The sequence below is a fragment of the Gadus morhua genome, chromosome 4 (assembly GCF_902167405.1).
Source record: "Gadus morhua chromosome 4, gadMor3.0, whole genome shotgun sequence".
Lineage (NCBI taxonomy): Eukaryota > Metazoa > Chordata > Actinopteri > Gadiformes > Gadidae > Gadus > Gadus morhua.
In genome coordinates, this window is record NC_044051.1 from 16,508,036 (window position 1) to 16,532,205 (window position 24,170).

Genomic DNA, 24,170 nt, shown 5'->3' on the forward strand with positions numbered 1-24,170 from the left:
CGGGATCAACGTGTATAGGCATAAAAGGAGCACACACATAATTAATGTTATGAGCGACACCGGTGTTTGCCCTATGAAGACACTTCTGTTAAAAGTGTCTGTTGTTTTGTTTCACATAACAACATCTAATTGACATGACAGTCATCTGAGGGCTGAAATGTCCTGTATTTTATTACATTGTTATAATACAGAATTATAGTTTATTTAGTGAAGTGACTCTGTTAACCAATGATGTGCTTGCAGATCACCACCTGAAGCAACATGATAAATCAAAAGAAATATGAAGTGATAGAAAGTAAAAAACAACGATTATTTCTGTTCTCATCTAGAATCTGATAACAGACTTTCTCCTGAAACGTATTCATTATAGACTGTTATAGTAAAGTAGTCTATAGATAGACTATTATACCGAGAGTGTTTTGTATTATATGACGTTATTTAGTTTGAGGCTATAACCGTCAGATAGCAGAGGATATGCACATGGTTGACAAGGCTAATCTGTGTTCCCTAGAACTGGGTCGGTTTACGTGCAGTTCAGATGGAAGGTATCATCAAACGGGCTGATGCATTTATTGGTATTCGTTCTTATCTGAGTTACTGGCGAGTGCTTTTTCTGATCTAGAAGCCTCTCTGACTATCACACTTGACTGAACTCAGCCTAAACAAACTACGTATCAATTGTTCAGTTGGCCATGTATACACAGGCTGTCGGATTGTAGTAGTATTTATTCATTCATTTTGCCATTTTGAAGCTATTTAGCTATTGCGATTTTCCCTTTTGCCTTTGGGGAACAGGATACTTTTAGGGTGAGGGTAAGGGTAATCCGAGCTGAGAGGTTGTGGGTTTGATTCCCAATGCCAACATCCTTGAGCAAGATGCCTGACCGCCTACATGCTCACAATTAGATGGATCTGTATTCACTGCAAAGGGTTTTATACTTATATAACTAATATAATTGATTGACAATATGACCGCAGCCAGTCAATAATGAACCACTGATGGAATCAGGATGAGTGACTACAGGTTTGTCTTTGAAAAGTATGGTAATGAGACCAGCTGATGTCGCTTTTCCACCGGCAGGTACGCTTCGGACCCAGCAGGCCTCAGCCCAGTAGTGAGGGTACGGTATAGCCCAGCCCTTACGGCTCTCGTTTCCAACACGGACAGTACCCTTATGGTAGGACATGGTTTAAGCCGATAACCGTGGCAGCTACGTAAGCAACGTAACCTCATAGCAGCCCGACACAGTATAGCATGCTATCAAATCCAAGGAAAAAGAAGAACGCGACACAATAAAAAAGCAAGAATGTAGGACGTCCTTGAAGGACGTCAAACATTTCCTAAATTAACAAAGCTTTTGCCATTGTACAGAAATGCCTTGCGGCCCGGGTACTGCGTTTGTTGGCTATTATCCTCCTGTCGCGCGGAACTGACGATTCTGTCAACCAATCAACGGACGGCACGTGTAGCTCGAACTTGCCGGCACCCTTTCAAGCGTCTCAGTACCCCAACGGAGGAGTACTGCGAGACGGAAATGCGCCATAGCATTCTCTGCTAACCACATGCTAACAGCATATACAGTCAGGTCACCTGATCCGTGCACCAGTACCAGACGGCCTGGATGGTCAGTCCAAATATCAGGCCTGGCCATGGCGGGTTTCCTGTGACGGCGTCCCTGAAGATGTGGAAGGAGTCGGCGTGGGGCTCGTAGCACTCCGCGCTGATATTACCGGTGATGTTGGGCACGGCCTGCATGTAGAGCCTCTGAAAGTCGTCGTAGGTCCCCACCTCGTTAAATGCTGGGGTGGGAGAGAACAGAGTGGACAGCGGACAGAGTCAGACCACCTGGGTTGTCCATGCATTTTGTAGAAATGGTAGGGATGATAGACATGGTAGACATTGTATTTGTAGAGATGGTAGAGATGGTAGACATGGTAGACATGGTGGAGATGGTAGACATGGTGGAGATGGTAGACATGGTGGAGATGGTAGAGATGGTAGAAATGTAGACATGGTAGAGATGGTAGACATGGTAGACATGGTGGAGATGGTAGACATGGTGGAGATGGTAGAGATGGTAGAAATGGTAGAGATAGTAGAAATGGTAGAGATGGTTGAAATGGTAGACATTGTATTTGTAGAGATGGTAGAGATGGTAGAGATGGTAGACATGGTGGAGATGGTAGACATGGTGGAGATGGTAGAAATGGTAGACATTGTATTTGTAGAGATGGTAGAGATGGTAGACATGGTGGAGATGGTAGACATAGTAGAGATGGTGGAGATGGTAGAGATGGTAGAAATGGTCGAAATGGTAAACATTGTATTTGTAGAGATGGTAGAGATGGTAGACATGGTGGAGATGGTAGACATGGTAGAGATAGTAGACATGGTAGACATGGTAGAGATGGTAGAGATGGTAGAGATAGTAGAGATGGTAGAGATATTAGTGATGGGATTGTAGGAGGAGGAGGATGTGAATAATACCAGGATTAGACTTCACGGTATCTTTCACAATAATTTTGAATCCTAAAATGTGACAGGGAAGAGATCCGGGTACGCTACAAGTTGGACAGCCGTGCCGGAATGGAGTCGACCGGATGTAGGACCAAGTGTCAATGCACTGGAGATCAGGGGGGGGGGGGGGGTCAATAAGGAAATGATCAAGGTCAATGTCGGACCATTCATGAGTGGTCCCCTTATAAATACACTGGACTACGAACGTTGGGCTGTAAAGGGGTGTCCCGGAGGACACATTGCAAGCTTTTGACCGTCACACTACCCAGGGTACGACAGCCCGATCCCGACTTGCCGGCTTTACGGCGTTCTGTGGCACAGCAAGATTGTCAGCACTGATTTGTGTAGGCTGATCTCGGCACACGGTAAAACCTACCGAAGCCCATGAGGATGAAGGATCCCACCACCATGATGATGGTCTGCAGGGTGTCTGTGTAGATGACTGCGGCCAGGCCCCCTGGAAGACATCACGCCATGTGAAATGATGGATCGATTGACATGTTGTATCGGATCACAGTTAGAGAGTGGATAATTGGACATACAATATATCATGAAATCCATGTTAAAATGACAGACTAAATACTAAGTACAACTGTGTTGGATCATATTGGGATCACGTCACAACGACAATTTGGAAAGCAAAGGTCACGTATTGCATCCTTCAAATGGCCACTCAGTAACGTATAGGTCAGTTGAAGATGCATTTTTACAGCAGCTGCTGCTTATCGCAGAGCACAGGCAATTAACCATAATGTGATAACGAGGCCAAGAGAGTTCCAGCTGAATAAAGGACGCACCAGAGCCATATACTTCATGGAGACTTTACCCTTTTAGTCATGGCGCCATAAGCAAAGAAAAAATGGATAAGCCTTCCTGAGATGGTTACTCTAATGATGCCACCACATTGACCGCGGAAGAACAAAAGGCAGACCTGTGACTGTGTACAGAGCAGTTATCAGTAGAAGACATATGACAGCCAGGTAGATGTTGAGTCCCAATGCTAGGTTGATGAAGATAGCCCCTGAGAACATGTCTGCCTGGAGGGAAAACACACAAAACAATACTATTCGATTTTGGTTTTTTTTTTTTTTTTTTTTTTTCGTTTTGCTGGGGAGAGGGGTGGGAGAACGACTACTGACATATATGGGCCACCTTCTGTCCGGGTTAATCAAGGTCAGTGATAAGAGTTAGTGCTTGAACTCACGGAGATCTTGGTGAAGACATACAGGAAGAGGGACAGCACAGAGAGGTAGACACGAATGCGCTGGCCTCCAAACCTTTTCTTCAAATACTCTGGCATGGTCACCACCTAAGTGGGCAGCGCGGAGACAAATATTAAGCAGATTTAAAATGTTAGTTGCACAGTTGGGATTACATTGGGATGAATTTGTGTGTTTTCCTTACCCCGGCTTTGATATAGATAGGAACGAAGAGCCATCCTAAAATGACCACCACGACAAGCGCCTGAAACAGTCAAACAACAAACAATATACCAGAATGTTCTCATTGACATTAGGTCGATTTAGGAGCTTATATTGGAGTGTAATTTGTTAGATTTTAGACTGCTGCCTGCTAATTTCTGACCAACCAAGACATCTCTTCCCCGTTGGTTTGGGGAAAACATGTTTTCTGTCAACACCTTTGCACATAGCGTTATCATCTGTCTGAGAAACGTAGGGAGGGAGGGAGCAGAGAGAGAGGAGATGTTGTTTGGGTTCTTTATTTAAAAAATAATTCCCTCTTCTGCTCTTTTGCACTCTCTCTTTGCTACTCTCAAATATACCTTAGAACCCCTTTAAAGCCTGATTACATCATCAGTCCTTTACCTTGGGCCACACAGACCTGTCAAACGTATCAGTTAGTGTGAGAGATGACGGATATCAGAGGTCTCAGAGGTTACTACATTTGTGTACGAGTGTGATAGTGCCGTGATAAGGCACTAAATGTTCAATTAAAATTGGCCACTTACATTCCATTCAAATCCACCGATGGCTATCCCTCCCGCAGCAGCTGTACCGGCGATGCCAACAAAATGGCCGCTGCCGATATTGCTAGCAAAAAGGGATGCTCCAATCTGTGTAGAACGCGTTCAACAATTAATAATATCCATATTTCGTATTAGTTTTCCCCTTTATAATAGGATTGTCGCTCTATTTAACTTATTTTATTATTTAGGTAATTTTAACATATATAAATAAATATATAAACACACTACACATGCAAAGTAGATTTTCAACCACAGCATTTGTCTTTACAAATCAATTCACAAATCCTCTTGGTTTTCAAGGGAATAGGAACAACCCAAACAGGAATAACAAATCTGTCCTATTTGTGCTGTCACACATGAAAGTTAATAGAGCTATTTTCAACCATTGCAATTTTAAACAGCATCAGTAGGTCGCACCTTAATAGATCAACATGAATGAGCATCAACTGTAGTGCAAATCTCTCTATTTCAGATACTTGGTCAAGTGCTAACATAGAAGCATCTTCAGATTCACTTAAGTTGCAAGGATTGATATTCACACAAGTGCATATGATTGGTGCAGAAACCTACCGGCCACCACACCATGCTGCGTCCAGCCAGGAAGAATCCACCCACTGTGGATCGGTTGGTTCGAACCATAGCCTGCAATCAACATATAGTTAACGTATCTGTACAAATGTCTGTTATTTACTCATAGCTTCTGATTATGTATGTTCATGTTGCTCTGCCTATACATATTTTTTGGGTAATAGGACAGACACTGTACAAGTGATCAGTTTTTGCATCCTATACTTTACTTTTTTTTACTTTGAAAACTGAACCTGTCAAACTATATCTGCCAGTGGAGCAAATAATTTGGGTTCCTTAGTCAATTGATTTAAGAGCTCCCGTTAAACTTAAACTTTTTGATTATAGTTTCATGTGTAATTATTACCAAAGAAGATTAAGAAAATAACAATTCAGCAAGGCTATTTATGTTTTTTATTTATTTATCTTGCACTGATATTGGCCACACTATCGGAAGTAAAAGGAATTTGGTTCTATATCTGGTTAGGGATTAACTATATTGAGTAAAGGATTTTCCAAGGATTCAACAGAACGGTGGGAATGCCACCCTTTATGAGAACGAAAAACTTACCCATACTCCCACTGCGAGAACAACCAAAAAGTAAATGACGATAACGGATATATCCGCTGCATTGTTGAGAACCACATCATTTTTACTTCTCTGCTGATGATCGCTGCGCAACCAGGAGAATCCAAAATAATCAGCACTCATTTTGTCTCCAGAGTGGTGACACGGAGGGACTGGAGGGTTGGAGCATGGTAGCACAGGTAGTCCTACTTATATAGAACACCACACTGTGCGTGCGTGCGGGCGTGAGCGCGTGCGTGAGCGCGTGCGTGTGTGTGTGTGCGTGTGTTTGTCTTTGCGTGTCTGTGTGTGTGTGTGTGTGTGTGGTGTGTGTGTGTGTGTGTGTGTGTGTGTGTGTGTGTGTGTGTGTGTGTGTGTGTGTGTGTGTGTGTTGTGTGTGTGTGTGAGCCTCCGTGAGAGAGAGATCAATCCACAAAGGGAGAATGTGTGTGTTAATGCAGAGAGTTTGACAAAAAGAAAAAAAGAGCGACAATAAAGAGGGAGAGTTACAAGTATGTATCCAACACATTCGAGTACCTATAGGAGCTGATTATTTTTCCTTTTCATTTGTTTGTAAATGGTGAATGTGAAAGCTATCAGCAAATAGGCCCATTTATGTTAATAATCAACCCATTAGGGTTAGGTGTGTATGATGTTAAATCAGCAGGTGCTCTCATAAAATAATCCTACAAAACTGCCTAGGCCCACACGATGACAGTGCTGAATTCAGTTGCACTTGTTTTCATTTTGTTTGATTATTTTAAATGCATGCAAACACAAAACATTTGGCCATAAATTAACCAATTTGAGAACTTTTTACATTGCTAACCCAAACTGCACAATAATGAGTTGTGAATAATGTAAATATATATGTAATAATTTCTTAGTAAAATCCTTTATAATTCTCTGGGAATAAAAAAAAAACGTGTTTATTTTAAAGGCACCGTACGCCTCTAGGTGTGGATCTGTTAATCATTACTGTGTGCCTTCGTTAAAGGACGCAAATCATTCATATGTTGTAGCCTTGCGCTGTGGTAGAATTAACAAAGATGGTAATGTATAGCCTACAACCCGTTTTATTGTCCCTCTTACAATTATATGAAAAGTGATCTTCATGAGTTATCTCATAAATAAATAAAATACTGAATTTCCTTTACTGCATCATGAAATAGCAACGAGCAACCGCTGGGGGGCCCTGGGTAATGCTGCTCAGGAAATGCTATTGCGTAATCGTGCATGGATGTTACTTAGGTGGGTGGATGGCTACCTGATAGAAAAATGTCTAAAATCTATCTATGATAGGAGTATGTCTAGGTACAAAATGAAAAGTGTGTCCATTTGCTGCAACAAATACTTGGAACCTCTTACAGTTTTTCTCATTCGCTTTGGTACATTTCCCAGATCAGAATTGAAATTTGCAAAACAGTAAGTGCATTTCTCAAAACAATTTGTACAAATAGCAAAACACCATGGATTTCATGCAAAAGCAAGTCTCTTGCTCAAAATCCTTTGTTCGTTTCTCAAAAGTAAATATCTCTGTCAATGAACATGTCAGGGCCATCAAAATGACACGTCCTTGCGTCATTGTGTACGGATAAGACAGTCAAATTGCTTAGTCATGTTGTCAATATAACAGTGTACTCTGGAGGGATGTTCTGATGTAAACCATGGCTAAAGTTTGAAGACAATTATTGTAAATTGTAAGTTACACCTTAGTGTATGTGGGAGATTGATTGCAAGAGACTGGACACGATTCACAATTACGCTTTGACTGTTTGTACTGTAATTTTTTGACAGGCCATGTCATTGCTAGAAATGTGAACATAGGAAAATCTCCTTTGGGTAAATTGTACATTCATTGCTGTAGGAATTACAGTGCAGTCATCCTACACCTCCTGACGTTCCTGTCTGTTGGGCAACAAATTCTCAGACAATGTAACATTGTGTTGTGCTCCAGCTATATATATACTGTATACTTGCCAGTTCATGGTTCAGGAGATGCAGCTTTGAGCTACTCCAGTAAACTGGTTGATCGTTGGTTGATCTAACACTTCACACATTTCCCTTCTTTAGAGAAAGTCAAGATTCACCTGTCCTGAATTGGTAAATTCAGGACAGATTTAGAAAAAAAAGCCTAATGGAAATGTATAGAAATATGCTTAACATATGACAACTTGTTCAACCATTTTTTGCATGTAAAAACTTATGCAATGAACTAATGCCTAAATGTTGTGGGATTGAGACTATTCAAGAGACCCATTACAATACATTTTGATCAACATGACATAAGCAATTGATAATGTAGGAAATAGCAGAGAATTGTACATAATCATTTGCATGAATGTACCAAAGCATTTGCAACTTGTTCAAAGAAATGAGAAACGTTTTTTTTGATGTGCACAAACACAATGATGGCAAGATTGAACAGGTAGTTTTGAGAATCTCAATTCTGATCTGAGAAATGTACCAAAGCGACTGAGAAAAACTGTCAACAGCGAAGAGATCAAGTTATTAAAGGTTTTGCATGGATATTACTGATTCTAGTGCCGGTTCTAAACAGCATATGTATATAGCAGCTTATGTGTACATTCACGTTTAGGTGTGAAGAGGTGTCAAACGTCAGACACTGGCCTGGTTTTTCAACAGATTACTTGATCATAACTGCCAGATTTCCTTATGGGCTGGAGCGTAAGGGTTAGGTTAAAAGAAATGCGAGACCACATAATTAACAGTGTTTGGAGTTTATTTCATTTAAAAAAAAAAAAGTGACAATTGTAAGCAACACCTTTGCAATCCTTTAAGTGAAACAGCACAGGAACATGGAAAGTTAGTAGACCAGAGACCCGACACAAACTCCCACACAGAAGGTACAGGTGGTTCCAGAAGCAGAGCACCTAAATGCATCACCACGGTTTACATTGTAGTTTAAAACATACAACAAAACATTCCTTTTCTTTTGCATTACAGACGTAAACTCAGGACTGACGATATCCGCACGGAACATCTGATGACCAGCTCGACCTGAATATCGACTTAACTTGTTTTGAGCAACATTAAGACTTTTTTTTTGCTAAACCACTTTAGAACAGACGTAGGATTCTAGAAGGTGAGGAATTCTAGAACAGACAGGATTCTAGAAGGTAAGGGGTTCTAGAACAGAAGAAAATAAAGCACTAAACAAGAAACACGGAATGTAAAAATAAATTAGAGGCCACTGTGACTTTTTGATGGAAGGAGCGACGAGCAACGGCATTATTTTCACTCCGAAACCAAGAAATTATTCAAAATCCTCAGGTTCAGGCCGCATTAGAAACAGAATAGACTTTTCTGTGAAAAGGTTCCCTGAATTCTGATGTGGACTAAATCTGGGAAAAGCCCCCCCCCCCCCCCCATAATCAGATACATATTTTATTAACTCTATTCGGTAAACACGCCCCACATTCACAATTACACGTACCACTTTAAAGTATGGATTATACTACGCCTGATTTTTTATTTCCTTTCTTAATGCATTAACCATGATTACAAATAGGAGCCCTGTGTAAAATAGACTAGCTTCTGTTTCTCCATGGGGGCGGGGCTAGTCTGTCCCAAGGTGGTTCTGATGCGAGTTTGAAGAGACACATAATTCCTTTGCTGCATTCCTAATAAATCAGAACGTCGACCCTTCTGATTTAGAAATTTAAATGGCACAACAAAAAAATAATAATGGAGGTGAAACATTGCAAAGAACTAAGAAAAAAAAGTTAGCAAGAGGGATATGGGGCGGGAATAGGTAAATCGCTATTCTAACTAGAGAGCTACCCGGCGTGCGGAGAGCCACCGACCAACCGCGGAGCCTCAGTTGTTGGCCTCGCCTCCCTCGCTGTCCTGCTGGTCGCTGGTCCACAGGGTCAGGTTGTCCCGGAGCAGCTGCATGATGAGCGTGGAGTCCTTATAGGAGTCCTCGTTCAGATTGTCCAGCTGACCGATGGCGTCGTCGAACGCCTCCTTGGCCAGCTTGCAGGCCTGCTCCGGCGCGTTCTGGATCTCATAGTAGAAGACGGAGAAGTTGAGGGCCAGGCCCAGGCGGATGGGGTGGGTGGCCGGCATGCTCTTGCTGATCTCGTGGGCGTCTTTGTAGGCGCCCTCGGAGGCCTCCACGGCGGCCTTCTTCTCGCTGGTGGCCACCTCGGCCAGGTAGCGGAAGTAGTCGCCCTTCATTTTCAGGTAGAACACCTTGCTCTCCAGCTGGTCTTCTCCGCAGCTCTTAATCAGGTACTCGTCGAGCAGGGAGAGCACTTCCTGGCACCGGGAATCCAGCTCCTTCTCGATCGTCTCCCGGTAGGCCCGCACCAGTTCCAGCTTCTTCTCGTTGCCGTCGGTAACGGCCCGCTGTTCGATGCTGGAGGTGACACGCCAGGACGAGCGCCGCGCGCCCACCACGTTCTTGTAGGCCACGGACAGAAGGTTCCTGTCGTCATTACTCAGAGGCTCATTCAGCTCTGTGACCTGAAATATAATACATAAAGTAATTTATATTTATTACATACGCATTTGGTGCATACACCCACTAATACAGAAAGCCTACTAGACATGGGATTTTTTGGGGGTTTCTGTTCCATCTTGAATGGTTGCCCCAGTATTTCGAGGTTAGTGAAGGGCCCCTCCCCTATGTGGCCCTAAACGTGGAGAGAAACCTGTCTCTCAACTGCAGTTGGGAGTTACCCGCATGCCTGCGGCCTCTCCGTGCATCGACCCTGCAGGGCGGCTCCACTACGCCCTACTACGCTTGTCAGGACACTCATTGTTTGCTAGCAGGCTAGCTGTAGCAGCTAGCGTTAGCTTGCACTAAATCCAAAAATGTAGACGTATATACATAAACTTAAAAATAAATATTTTTACAAAATCTATAAAGTATGCGTAAATAACCAGAAGATTATAGTAGCAGTTCAATTGTATACCGATTAATACACATACTGGTTAGATTCATGTCTTAGAATAGCGAGGTCTTTGACTGCACCCGTATTGTTTGACGAGCGGGCTAGCAGCTAGCAGCTAGCAGTTTGCTGCATTGACCAGCTGGCAGACAAAGCCAAGTGTTGGACGAAGCTAACGTTACTGCTAACGTGAGGATGCTACCGCTAACGTGAGGATGCTACCGCTAACGTGAGGATGCTACAGCTAACGTCAGGATGCTACTGCTAACGTCAGGATGCTAGCATTAGAAGACAGAATCGGGGCGTCACATGTATCTTTAATTCAACACCAGGACTGCTGGCTGCAGGTCATGAGGCCGGGACACATTATCTCATCATATCCACACTGTCAAGACGCACTGCTTCGGCGGTTCTCGGCGGATCGCACCTGCTTCATCGCTGCGGCCATGTCGTCGTAGCGCTCCGCCTGCTCGGCAAGACGGGCTCTCTGGATCAGCTGCTCCCGGTCCGCCATTCTGCTGCTGCTGGGCAGAAGATCTGTTCTCCAAGCTGCTGGTGGTGGTGCTGCGATGAGGGCTGGGTCCGACCAATAGCTCGGATTCCGTGATGCGTGGATTAATGACGTATAGATTGGCCTTGTGGGACACCGTACTTTGCGTGCAGTGGTTCTTATTCGACGCCTTACCCGGGTTGTCTAGGTCACCTCTCGACGACGCCGAGCAGTCAGTGCGGCTTCCAACCGCTGGTGATACGGGTTGTACGGTGCTGCGAGCGTCCTGTCAGTTCGGTCTGACTGCTGAAGGGAGGCGGACCGCGGAGAGGGCTGCTACTATTTCAGGGTGACGTCACTTTCTAAAAATAGCCACCCTCGCTGCGGTTTCGCACCTGCGCACTGCTGTCTTGCTGCATTTTTTTTGTTGCAGTATCCGGATGCGCCGTGCAAACGCGTGGCCTTGATATCCACAATACACTTAATACCATTATTTAATACCGTATCCGAGGTACACGCAGCGTTTGTCGTTTCTCAACGTATAAAGGAACGATGTAATCCTAAATGTGAACTCGTACCGTATCTCCGGGGATTACATAGAATCATCTGGAGGTCAGAAATGCGTACGGAGTTAAACGCGTCAATAGGCATTTTAAATCGTTATTAAAAACTCGGCTGCACCAACTTGTCAATTAAATGGCCAGTCTGCTGCTTTTGTCACGTACACATTATCCTGTTAAACGAATGAGAAAAGTCATTGGATCGTCATATTGGCCTATGCAGGATGTTTTAATTTATTGCGTCTCCAAATTACGAGTGCTTTGCAAGCTCTTAGTTTGGTAAAAGACCAATCCCAGTGTATAGTCAGACTTTGGATGTAATCATGGAATCTGCATCATTTTGTATTAATAGTTTTATATTTTTATTATAAGATTGTTAAAATAGCTTATGATTGACTGCATATTGTTTAAATGTTAAGGTAGACATTATTCGGTAAGTCAGTTGTACAGGTTTATTGCAACTCATGTTTATGTGCTGCTAGCTTGATGGCATACTCTAATATAAACCGGTTGTTATTTTGAATAATGTTACCCCGTTATAGCCTTGCTGGATATCATTCGATCAGGGTAATATTGGCAACAAGGCCAATACATATGAAGAGCCATCCCTCTTTTCTAGCAAATTTTCTTTAGATCTACCACTTTCCTAAAGACTTTTCCAGGCCAGCCAGGAGACATTAACTTTCCACGACCTACAGGGTCACTCTGATCCCTGTAGGCTGTGCCTGACTTCTCTGCAGGTTTGCGGTCCGTGGAGCGGACCCTAACCGCATCAACTAGCTGCTTTCAATCGCAAGAGGAGCTCTGCTTTACTGAGTCATCCTCTCTTACCCATAGTCAGCACAACGGACAGAGGAAAATCATGTATCCACAAAAGACTTGTATCCACAATCGCCTGATTCCGGTTACGTTTTGAGTCACAAAACCTGTGACTCAAAGGTGCGAAATGTCGCTGCTGCTTGATGAATCCCCCCTCACCTCCGCACTCTTTGCTTTTACTTCAGAATTGATGTGGATTGCTTTTTCATTCTGTTGTGATGCATGTCATTTCAATGTTTGGCCCACTGGCCACTACTGCACTCCTCCAATAAGGGTGAAGGTGGGTAGCCTAGGCCCTGCTATAAAGATCCACTTGACCTGGGGTTAAGCCGTCGTTTGCCTGGAGGAAAACAGCCTCACTGCCTTGGAAGCACACCCTCATTCTGATGGCCTCACATTCAGCGGCCAAGCATTCCCGACATGTGTTGGAGAACCAGTCGGATGGAAAGAAGATAACATCATCCAGACAGCAAATAGTTGACAGCCTCATGTCCTCACGCCAGACCCTCCCTGGACCTTGCCCGTGCGTTGATATCCTGTCAATGAATATCAACCGAAGGGGAGACAATGTACTGCCTTCGCCAACACTTCCTCTGCTTACTTTTCACTAAATGTCCAGTCTGAAGTCCCAGCAGCGCCATACCATTAATTTGATTTTACCATTAAAAACCAACCTGGAATATCTTGCCTGTCTAGCACACCTGTGATGTACAGACCAGTTGGATTGGTCAGAAGCGGGCTAAAGTGAAAATTGTCCCATATAGAGGCAGACGCAGTCCACTAGAACCAGTTGTTCTTCCAAAGCATTTACTCTCACTAATAGCTGGTAGAAGGCTTGGCCATTTCTCACAAATTATTCTCTAATAATGGCTCATAAATCCACATTAGCACATTTAATATTAATAATATATAATAGCTTGTAATCTTGCCTACAGCACCTTTAACAATGTGTGTGTGTGTGTGTGTGTGTGTGTGTGTGTGTGTGTGTGGTGTGTGTGTGTGTGTGTGTGTGTGTGTTGGTGTGTGTGTGTGTGTTTACTGTATATACATATGTGTATATATTTATTCTTACATGCAGCACCATTAATAATACTAGTGTATATTAATATAATAGCTCTTAAATCTTACCAACAGCACCTTTAAAGGTTGAGGTAAACTAATTAATTATTACATTCAGTCACATATGCACTGAACATAACATAATGTAAACAATGGGCCATGATTTGAAATCATAGCCCTATAGGAGAAATAAGGGAAGCAAAGTCTATAAATCCACCCTAGATTGTAGTCTCCAGTCTTTTTAATTTGCCTCATTACTTACCTATATATTGTTGATGCTTGACACGTTCAATTTGACCAGATGAAGGCTCCTTTGAGCTCTCCTTATATAACGAGGTGGAGCTGGGTTGGACAGCCATGATGTAGACAGGCAGCGAGATGGGCAGCTATTGAACTGGTCTCGTTTCCTAAATGGGAGCAATCAATATTTGCCTTAATGACAATCAATACAATGGCATGACGCAAGGGCCTTAATTGGATTATCTCTTGGAAGTGGCAATAAAAGTGTATTTCTATTTATCTTTTCTGCATACATAATCATCAGAACAAAGGCATTTTATACTCAACATATTTTTCTGTGGTGGCGCTAAGCAATTACCGGGACACGGCCTCCCCCTTTGGCCTTTATGTGGTACTGCAAGCTGATGCTTCAATATTTAAATGAAGAAATCAAAGCCACAACATATACCCAGAACATAATCACATACAAGCATAACATGAACATAGTAATTACATGTTACAAAAAAACAATATTAATCATATTTGCAGTGTGTATTTTTAGTGTCAGGTATCTGCATGATGAAAATCATTTCAAAACAGCCCTGACCCCCGTTACACAAATCTATGGTTACTTTGTCCATATTACAGTCGATTGTTGCTATTGCTTAGTCAAAAGAATAAATACAATATATTTTAAACTGTAAAATAACCCTTGACATGTTTGAGTAAAAACAGCCATTATCCAGTTGAATTCAACAGTGTGAAGAAGAGTGCTCATGCAGCAGGAGATTGATCGTCTACATTGCATTACTTTATGAAAGTATTAACCCATTATATACATAGCTACATGTCTTGGTTGAATTCTTTTTGTTTACTCTTTAGCTCCATATTATTAGTTAACCCTTCATATTTAGGGCCAGGGGGTGAAACCATGTTAAATATGGTTAGTTATATATTAAATCTTTGTGACTTCACTTTAATGTGATCCTTTTTTTTAATGTAGTTTACTGTAATAATTTCTGTGGGATGTTAACAATGGCGTCTTGTGTCATAAACCCGCTGGGAAGAGATTAGTCAGTCAATCAGTAACCTAGGTTAAAACTCCAACTCACATGTGAAAACAAAGCTCTCTTTCTTTCTCTTTTCTATCATCTACAAATCCTGACGCTCTCTGTTTCCTAGGGGACGGACTGTTTATCAATGTTTAATGCAAAATTTCACCCTTTTGCATATTTTGCTTATAATCCGCTTCCCACGATCAAAAAGAGAAGTAAAAAGGGAATTCTGAATGTTGAGTCCCATTGTGTGGTCGGACCATCCATGCACAAGCATTGAGTTTGCCCGTTGCTTGCCCAATAACTGTTCTTAAAGACGTGGTGTGTAGGTTTTAGTGGCACATAGCGGTGTACTGAATACTCCTCCAAAGCACCTTTATAACATGATAGGCATATAGACGACATTAAATAGTCTAATGGCGCGTTTCCACTGCAGGGTGCGGAACGGATCGGATCGCAAAGGTGCGGGTCGGGTCGCGTTTCCACCGCCAAAAGTGGGCGTGACCCGGACTTTGCCGTACCCGTTCCGGCCCCATTCTCGGGACTCCTCCGTTGCGGTACCCAAAACAAGACCAGACGCCTGAAAGGGTCCAGTGAAATTCTAGCTACACTCCCCCTCCTTTGATTGGTCAACAGAATCGTCACTTCCGGGTGACGCGGGGATAAAAACAAACAAACAGTAGCCTCGAGGTATTATTCTTTACAATTAACATGTCGCGTAAAAAGCTTGCTTGGGCGAACAAGGAGGTGGAGACGTTCGTCTGCATTCTTGGGGAGGAAGACGTTGTTTACGATGTTTACGTAGCTGCCGCGGCGATCGACATCCGGCCTACCACCAAGGGTACTGTCGGCAGTGGAAACGCGACCTCGGAACTGAGCTGGGCTACCGCCCCCTCCCTACCGCACCTTTGCGATCCGATCCGTTCCGCACCCTGCAGTGGAAACGCGGCATTAGCTTGCTTTCGTTTTCTACATCTAATAGTAGTTTAATATAACACATTTGTACTATACAAATAATATTAATATAGAACAACCAGAATCTAGCACAACCATTTGAACATGGAGCGGAACTTGGCCGAACCATATTAATTTGAACTGGAGGACACCGAACCAGAACAGCTGCAAAGCTACAGGGCGTGGCCACGTGGTCTGACCAATGGGAGCGTGGCTTACTGCTGCAGGTATGGGAAATGCTTCCTGCTAAAATAACTATCTAAAGTTATATTTTATTGGCTATGATCAGACTATTCGTGCTATTACACGAATGTAATAGCATTGTATATGATGGTTAAATATTGGGCCAAAACTGCTTAATGGGTGAAATATTGTGCAAAAAAATATATTGCATGTTGTATTTTTTTAAAGGGACTCTGTGTAATATTTTAAGTAATTTATTACCTAAAATCCACGTATTCATTCATAAATAAGTCCTCATTGGTGTAAAATTATCTCTGCCAAAACTCTCACTTATCCTCCTGAGCGAAGAATAATTAATATACAGTTACATAGGACGGGTATGCTTCATGGAGGCTTCCATGTTCTTCCGGTCTATGAACTGCCGAGAGGGACAAAAAGCACTACGTGGTACAGGAAATGCAAACGCGTTTTCACTCTGAGCCAGCGTGAATGATGACTGAAATAATTCACTATCTTGCTCGGGGAGTAATTACTCATACATCATTAGCTTACACTAATGATTCAATGCAGTTTGAAATTTGTTTGAAATAACGAACCTCATCACTCGAATGACTCGATGAGGTAGTAATGGATGTCATGACACAGCTTCTTGGCACATACTGCCCACCGTCGTTTTTCTAATAGCGAGCACTATTAGTTTGAATGCAATATACAATTGTACCACTAGATGGGAGTAATCTTTACACAGTGTTCCTTTAAATAGACACTGGCCACAATGAACTCAGATGTAATGCCAGCTTGTGCCCGCATGGGGTAGGTAGAGTCTCTTTCATCAAGCCGTCCACACAGCCTGCAGAGGGCATGGCAGAGGGCCTGTGTGCGTGTCGCTCTCTCTTTATCATCGATCCACGCTTAATGTGGAACTGTAGTGAGGGTGGATGCTCCACCCATCTCGCGTTGTTTCCGATTTTTTTGGTCACGTTATGATCAGGAATTTATGTATCTTTTTATATTCTTATAATATTTCTGGGGTGCATAGGTCATTATAGTCATTATAATCATTATAGATCAAAACAGTTTTCCACAGAAATTATATACTAGCATGGGCTCATATGCAAAGCTGCCTCATTGTGGGTAGGACCAAAATGGCATGTAAATGAAAGCCAAGTGTATGAGATCATTCATTAGTTAACTCAGGCCATCTTGATTATTGGACGCAAAGCTACATTCAAAAGGAGAAAAGAATAAATGTTCTTGATCACAAGACAATACAAAAGAAGACATTTACTTTTCAATCATTGTGAATATAATATAATTAATGAATTTAGCTTTGAGGTATCAATATGTAAGCTATCTTTTTCTATCGCTCCCCTCCTCTCATATTATAATTAGAATTGATGTATATCATTGGCTTATTGCACATGGACTACTATTGCTAGGTTTGCTTTGAATATTATTAGGATATATGGTCCAAATTAAAAAGCATTACTTTATATTCCTCATACGTACATATAATAGTTTGGCTAAGAATTAATTTAAAAAAAAAACACAAAATCAATTTCAATCCAGTGTTAAATGTCTTGGGTTAGGGTAAGGTGGGTGATAAAGTCTAAATCAAAATGTCACATGGCTATTCTTAAGGGTGCCTTATCGGTGTCAGACCAACACATATTTGCAAACAAGGCTAACCAGGCTAACTTATAGCCAACATAAGACACTGCATCTCTTTGTTTATTCTTCAATGTTGACCATAATTTAACTGATTTCCAGATTTTAAAGATTGTACATGAACAATGAGAAGAGCATTCAGACACTGGGATAGTTGATAAAGTCGTTTTTCTCTTTGTACCCATCTCTGCCACATGACGGTCACAAGACGCAACTATAGCAGATGTCAGGCTGCTCTCTGCAGGGACATTTATTTATGTCCACCGCTCAAAGGGTTGCTTCCGTAACTCTCTTCCTCAGAAGCATGACAAAAGCAGCTCTCACTACTCCTGCATGTCATCGTGCCCTCAATAGGGTGGAAGGTACACATTTAGGAGACACAAAAATGTGTACCTTTGGGCCCTAGACCTTCGGGTCCTATACCCTAGTGTCCTGCACCTTAGTGTCCTATACCTTAGTGTCCCATACCTTAGTGTCCTAACACCTTAGTGTCCTATACCTTAGTATCCTATACCTTAGTGTCTTACACCTCAGTGTCCTATACCTTAGTGTCCTATACCGTAGTGTCCTTTACCTTAGTGTCCTATACCGTAGTGTCCTATACCTTAGTGTCCTATACCGTAGTGTCCTTTACCTTTAGTGTCCTATACCGTAGTGTCCTATACCTTAGTGTCCTATACCGTAGTGTCCTGCACCTTAGTGTCCTATACTGTAGCGTCCTATACCGTAGTGTCCTATACCTTCGTGTCCTACACCTTTGTGTCCAATATCTTAGTGTCCTATTAGTGTCCTACACCTTAGTGTCCTATACCGTAGCGTCCTATACCTTAGTGTCCTACACCTTAGTGTCCTATACCGTAGTGTCCTATACCTTAGTGTCCTACACCTTAGTGTCCTATACCTTAGTGTCCTACACCTTAGTGTCCTATACCTCAGTGTCCTACACCTTAGTGTCCTACACCTTAGTGTCCTATACCTTTGTTGCCTTTACCATAGGTCCCTATACCTAAGGGCTCTATACCGTAGTGTCCTATACCTAAGGGCCATATACCGTAGTGTCCTATACCGTAGTGTCCTTTACCTTTGTGTCCAATACCCTAATGCACCATAAAAGAGGTGTACAACCATAGGCTGTGTTTGAACTGGCTCACTGCCCTCATTCCCTCAGCCCTCCAAATACCTGGCCGTGCCTTGATATCTTGAATCAAGGGGATTTGGCAATAAGCCAGATTTCCCAAAACGCAGTACTGAACGATGGCTCTCATGGGATGTCAGTGGGATTGATGGTCCCAGATTGAGCTTCCTGGTTCATCTTCCTTGTCGGTCTTCTGGTGGTCTTCTGGTGGGTCTTCCTGGTGGGTCTTCCTGGTGGGTCTTCTTGTTGGTCTTCCTGGTGGGTCTTCCTGGATGCCCTGTGATGGTCCCTGGTTCCTGGCGGTCCTACCTGGGTCTTCTTGTTGGGTCTTCCTGGTGGGTCTTCCTGGTGGGTCCTGGGGGTCTTCCTGGTGGGTCTTCCTGGTGGATCTTCCTGGTGGGTCTTCCTGGTGGGTCTTCCTGGTGGGTCTTCCTGGTGGGTCTTCCTGGTGGATGCCCCTGTTGGTGGTCCCTGATGGTGGTCCCTTGCGGTCCTACCTTGTGGATCTTCCTGTTTGAATGAGGGAACTTGTGAACCAATGTGAACAGAGTGAGTGAGCCTGGAAGGGGTTTCCTGAGTGGTCATCTCAGGGCAAACGGTTTCTGCTGTAATTGGAGTGGGATCTGTACGCTGCTCTAAAGTGTTTGTCACTCCATAACACATAAGCAAAGTTCATTCAGGAGAAATTTAATTGCATACTTTATGCGGTCATAACGTTCACTCTAGTGTTTTTTTTTGTGTGGCAACAGACTCTTTTCTTTTTTTCTCATGATGGATTGAGACAGCAGATACACCAGTGATTCAGAACAGTGTATTCCCTGCCACACTCTTTTCTAGAGAAACAGCAAGACTTGATGCAGGATAATAATGAGAGGAGAAGTAACAGAGATGAGTAGCTCCTGTGGGTTTAGACTATGTGTGTTGGCATGGACTTTAGGAGATGTGGCAAGAATCCCCCCACTCCAGCAACAGGAAAGCCCATCTTTCACCAAAACACAACATGTAAAACACAATACAATTTGCATAAGTTGTTTTATTATGGTTATTGTCCTCTCATATTTCTTTGAATTGGTTGTTGTTGTTGTTGTTGTTGTTGTTGTTGTTATTGTTGTTCTTGTTGTTGAAGTGGACCCCCGGTGAAGTGAGAGAAGAAGCTTGAAGCCCTTATAGCTGAGTTGTTGCACATTATCCTTTTAGAAAGAAAAGTTACGTGAGAAGGAACTTTCTTTCCTCCTCCTATAGCTCTCTCTCTCTCTTTCTTTCTCTCTCTCTCTCTCTCTCTCTCTCTCTCTCTCTCTCTCTCTCTCTCTCTCTCTCTCTCTCTCTCTCTCTCTCTCTCACACTCCCACACTCCCACACGCTCTTGGCGGCATTCCAACTCAACCTTTATTCATATATTTGTTTATTTACCATTTATTTTAACAAAGAGTGTACCTCACAGTATATTTACACATCATAACGACTGACTGTATAACAATTTCCATTTAGTGAACTTAAGGAGAATCTAACTGAATGTATGTGTAACTTATTTTACTCTTTTGCAACCTTAAACTTTCACATTAGTTCCCCCTTCCTTTTTTTTTTTTTACCGGCGTTACATTTTCATGCTGGGATGGTTGTTGAGTTTATCACTGTTGTTATTATCATTGTGATTATCACCGTCATCATCATCTTCATCATCATCATCATCGTACCATCACCTATTTTCACCTTGTCGTTATTGACATCATCATTCTCCACATCGTCCCCTTTGTTTTCTCAATATATCTCTGTTGAATAAATCCTCTCTGACAACAGCTGTACATTCATACACAGTGTTTGACTTATATATATATGTATATATATATATTGGGAATATATTACTCAAATCAAATAAAAGTGAAAACAAATCCCAAATCAAATATATTAATATCCCAAAATAACAAAACAAAACATGCATGTTTTTTTGTTTTAAATGTATTTGTCAATAAAAAAAAGGGGTAACATAATGGGATGGGATCTGCTCTTATATACACTGATATTGGCACGTTTTTGTCCTCATTAGGAATATGAGGAGAGTATGGACTGCTGAGCTCTGACCCTCAGAGCTCAGAGCTTAGCGGCACCTCATCCAATGGCAGGTTCAACAGACAAAGTCATACACACAATGAAAATAAACCGATAGAGAGGGGGTTACGGGGATGGGGGGGGGGGGGCAGGCAATAAGAGGGGAATAATGTGTAAAAAAAACATTAAAATGTAACTTCACTGTGTGGCAGTTTATTTTTTTTATCTTTTAGGCAAAAACCCCTGTGACATCATGTTTTATACGAAAAATGGAGCGATCCTAGGAGCGATTTGATGTCGTCAACATCCTTCTGATAAAGCAGCATCAGTGGACTCAGGCAAAATAACCAAGGAGAAAGAAAGAAAGAAAGTCAAACCTGCCAATACAATGGTATTAGAGTCTGGAGTCTGGCAGGCGGGATTATATATTGTTATAACTAAAGTTATAACAGTTATAACTTCACTCCAGTGCTTCCATGTCAAACATGTGCTTGACTGTTGATTCAAAGTCCTTCTTTGTGTGAGCAATTATGTGTTGGTGTGTGTGTGTGGTGTGTGTGTGTGTGTGTGTGTGTGTGTGTGTGTGTGTGTGTGTGTCGGTGTGTGTGTGTGTGTGTGTGTGTGTGTGTGTGTGTGTGTGTGTGTGTGTGTGTGTGTTGTGTTTCTAAGCATTAGTGTGTTCTAAGCATTAGTGTGTGGGGTTTGTATGTGTGTTTGTCTGAGCATTCGTGTGTGTGTGTGTGTGTGTTTGTGTGCCTGTCTGTTTGTGCACTACTGGGCGTGTGTGTATGTGTCTTTGTGAGAGATTATTAGTGTCTTCCTGTGAGTATACTGGTTGTCAGAGTGTGTGTGTGTCTGCGTGCGTGCGTGCGTGCGTGCACATGTGGGGGTAAAAAAAACAAAATAAAAACAAGGTTGTGTTTGGGTGTCTCTACATACTCTTAATATTCAGTGCAAACACATTGGTTAAAAATCCCGTCGTGACTCGTGACCATCGACTCCTTTAGTCCTTCCTCCCGCGACACTGTTTGGAATCTGCAGCGTAGGAGTCTTTCCCCAGCAGACCCCTCCCGACACCTCCTGCTCCACCTCCTCCTGCTCCTCCTCCTCCTCCCTCACGGCCGTCCCTCCTCCACCAGCACCCCCCGCAGCAGACCGGCTAACCCCCCCCCAACCCCTCCTCCATCCGCCACCCGTGCAGCCGGGGTGTGTGGGGTGAGATCCTCCTAGCACAGCCCGATGTACTTGAGATTGTTCTGGATGATGACGTCCGTGACGGCGTCGAACACGAACTGGATGTTGCTGGTGTCGGTGGCGCAGGTGAAGTGGGAGTAGATCTCCTTGGTCTCCTTGTTGCGGTTGAGGTCCTCGAACTGCCGCTGCACGTAGACGGCCGCCTCCTCGTAGGTGTTCTGGCCCTTGTAGTCGGCGAAGCACACCGTCAGCGGGATGCGCTTGATCTTCTCCGCCAGCAGGTCCTTCTTGTTGAGGAAGAGGATGAGCGAGGTGTTGGTGAACCAGTTGTTGTTGCAGATGGAGTCGAACAGCCGCAAGCTCTCCGCCATGCGGCTCTGTGGGCGGGGGGGGAGGGAATGGGCGAGAAAGAAGTTTAAAAACAGGGTCCATTTGTATATGTTTCTCGATTGAGAATCCGACATTATAAAATGTTTACATATGGATAAAATCGAAATGAACATTTTTGAATTATAGTATTTCATTAAATGTAATGTGTGTACCATGATAATATATTATGGGATACTAAGATCCATATCTTTCCATCCTTTTGTGTAACTTTTGTTCCACGTCTGAACCAAGGGGCCGAAACTCTTCATATCAAACCACTTCAAAAGACCGGTTTCACAGTCGTAGCGGTATTGAAAGACGCTACCACACAGCTTACTTTGTTCAAACTATTCTCTGAGTAAATCCAAATCCAAATGCAGAGCTCTGAAATGTTATTGTTCCCTCGTGCTTCCACAAGGCCCAAAGATCTCGGTGGTTGAAGATGAGGCTAAATTATTCTTCTGAGTGCCCTCGCTCTTAAAGAGGGGATCTGATGATGTCTAAGTGGGCCGCTGCAATGCAATTTGACAGATTTCTCCAAAACCCAATTGATTTTCATTTGCAACGCCCGTCAGGGAGGGCTGACATCACCACACCAGAGCACTGTATTCTGTCATCGTCTCTACCACTCCTCAGACCGGGAACAGATGGACAGTTAAAACCAGCCTACGGCGAAGTCAGAAGCCAAACGACCAAGTCACACACTAAAACGTTCCATTAAAGACGACCTCCCCCAAGGCCTTGTGACCTTCAGAGGAGGAATACTGCCGTGATGCTCCGCTTGTATAGCTGTGAACAGGAAATACTGAATGATCACATGATGTCCACCCTTCTATTGTACTCCAGGATGACGCTAAAGCAATCACGAGCCGTCTGCGTTGGTCAGCAGAACGCTGATTCTCCGTGTCAACAGGACTAGCGATCGATAATCCAAGAAAGGGATGGATCGATACAGCTGACCGATGCACCTGGACTGCCCGATGCCTCATAATGTCTTTGAAAGCAATAGCAACGTCCGTAGCTCCCCTGGTTAGCGTCTCTTGAGGTCAGGCGTATTTTCTTGCCTTCTCCTTTTTTGGTGATGCAGCAAATTATTGACTACATATTGCTGTTCTGCCTTCTATGATGGCTGAACAGTGTGCAGAAGTACCTTTTTGTTCTAATCAACCTTGACATTAATTTATGTTGTGCAAAAACGATCAACATTAGCCAGACGACACATTCATTAACTAATCAAATAATGATCACACAAAAATATCCCTTTTAAAACGTCCCCTGAACTTGAACCGGTTGTGTGTGTGTGTGTGTGTGTGTGTGTGTGTGTGTGTGTGTGTGTGTGTGTGGTGTGTGTGTGTGTGTGTGTGTGTGTGTGTGTGTGTGTGTGTGTGTGTGTGTGTGTGTGTTCGTGAGAAAGAGATGAAGTACAGAGAAGAGAGAGAGAGATCTGTGTTTGCCTAGATAACTGCTATGTGGGGCGGTATGCCATGACGGTGCATTTGTGAGAGAAAGGAGCATCCATGGAAAAGGCACGGGGTGTAGACATAGCATGTAGCCAGCAGCCCTAAGCCAGTAGCCAGTAGTCCATAACCAATAGTCCTAAGGCAGTAGTCCTAAGCCAGTAGCCGGTGGCCCTAAACCAGCAGCCCTAAGCCAGTAGCCAGTAGCCAGTAGCCAAATAATGTTTGATGTAGCCACTAGCGTTGGGTGTAGCCACTAGCGTTGGGTGTAGCCACTAGCGTTGGGTGTAGCCTGTAGCGTTGGGTGAAGCCTGTAGCGTTGGGTGTAGCCAGTAGTGTTGGGTGTAGCCTGTAGCGTTTGGTGTAGCCTGTAGCGTTGGGTGTAGCCTGTAGCATTGGGTGT

The 24,170-nt window shown here is 43.2% G+C and overlaps 3 protein-coding genes across 3 annotated transcripts in view; all 3 read right to left on the reverse strand.

Moving 5' to 3' along the window:
• slc5a1 (solute carrier family 5 member 1) overlaps positions 1–5,848 on the reverse strand; it is a 13,937-nt gene extending 8,089 nt beyond the window's left edge. The window contains exons 1-8 of the mRNA XM_030354781.1: positions 5,644–5,848; positions 5,076–5,147; positions 4,488–4,592; positions 3,923–3,982; positions 3,723–3,827; positions 3,450–3,555; positions 2,895–2,975; positions 1,592–1,800 (exon numbers count right to left, since the gene is read on the reverse strand). Coding sequence (XP_030210641.1) covers positions 1,592–1,800; positions 2,895–2,975; positions 3,450–3,555; positions 3,723–3,827; positions 3,923–3,982; positions 4,488–4,592; positions 5,076–5,147; positions 5,644–5,784 — 879 coding nt within the window. The 5' untranslated portion in view covers positions 5,785–5,848. The remainder of the gene's footprint in view (positions 1–1,591; positions 1,801–2,894; positions 2,976–3,449; positions 3,556–3,722; positions 3,828–3,922; positions 3,983–4,487; positions 4,593–5,075; positions 5,148–5,643) is intronic.
• Positions 5,849–8,362: 2,514 nt separating this feature from the next.
• Positions 8,363–11,390, reverse strand: ywhah (tyrosine 3-monooxygenase/tryptophan 5-monooxygenase activation protein, eta polypeptide). The gene is made up of 2 exons (XM_030354211.1): positions 10,987–11,390; positions 8,363–10,131 (listed from the first exon to the last, which is right to left on the reverse strand). The coding sequence occupies exons 1-2, from the start codon at positions 11,071–11,073 to the stop codon at positions 9,481–9,483; spliced, it is 738 nt and encodes a 245-aa protein (XP_030210071.1). The 5' UTR covers positions 11,074–11,390; the 3' UTR covers positions 8,363–9,480.
• Positions 11,391–21,441: 10,051 nt separating this feature from the next.
• The window catches only part of gnaz (guanine nucleotide binding protein (G protein), alpha z polypeptide), a 30,214-nt gene continuing 27,485 nt past the window's right edge, over positions 21,442–24,170 (reverse strand). Inside the window, exon 3 of the mRNA XM_030354368.1 lies at positions 21,442–22,318. Coding sequence (XP_030210228.1) covers positions 21,974–22,318 — 345 coding nt within the window. The 3' untranslated portion in view covers positions 21,442–21,973. The remainder of the gene's footprint in view (positions 22,319–24,170) is intronic.

Coding starts and splice junctions, on each gene's coding strand:
- ywhah (XM_030354211.1), bottom strand. CDS start 11,073: ATGGCGGACCGGGAGCAGCTGATCCAGAGAGCCCGTCTTGCCGAGCAG. Junction 10,132..10,986: donor TGGCCGCAGCGATGAAGCAG/GTGCGATCCGCC, acceptor ATTATATTTCAG/GTCACAGAGCTGAATGAGCC.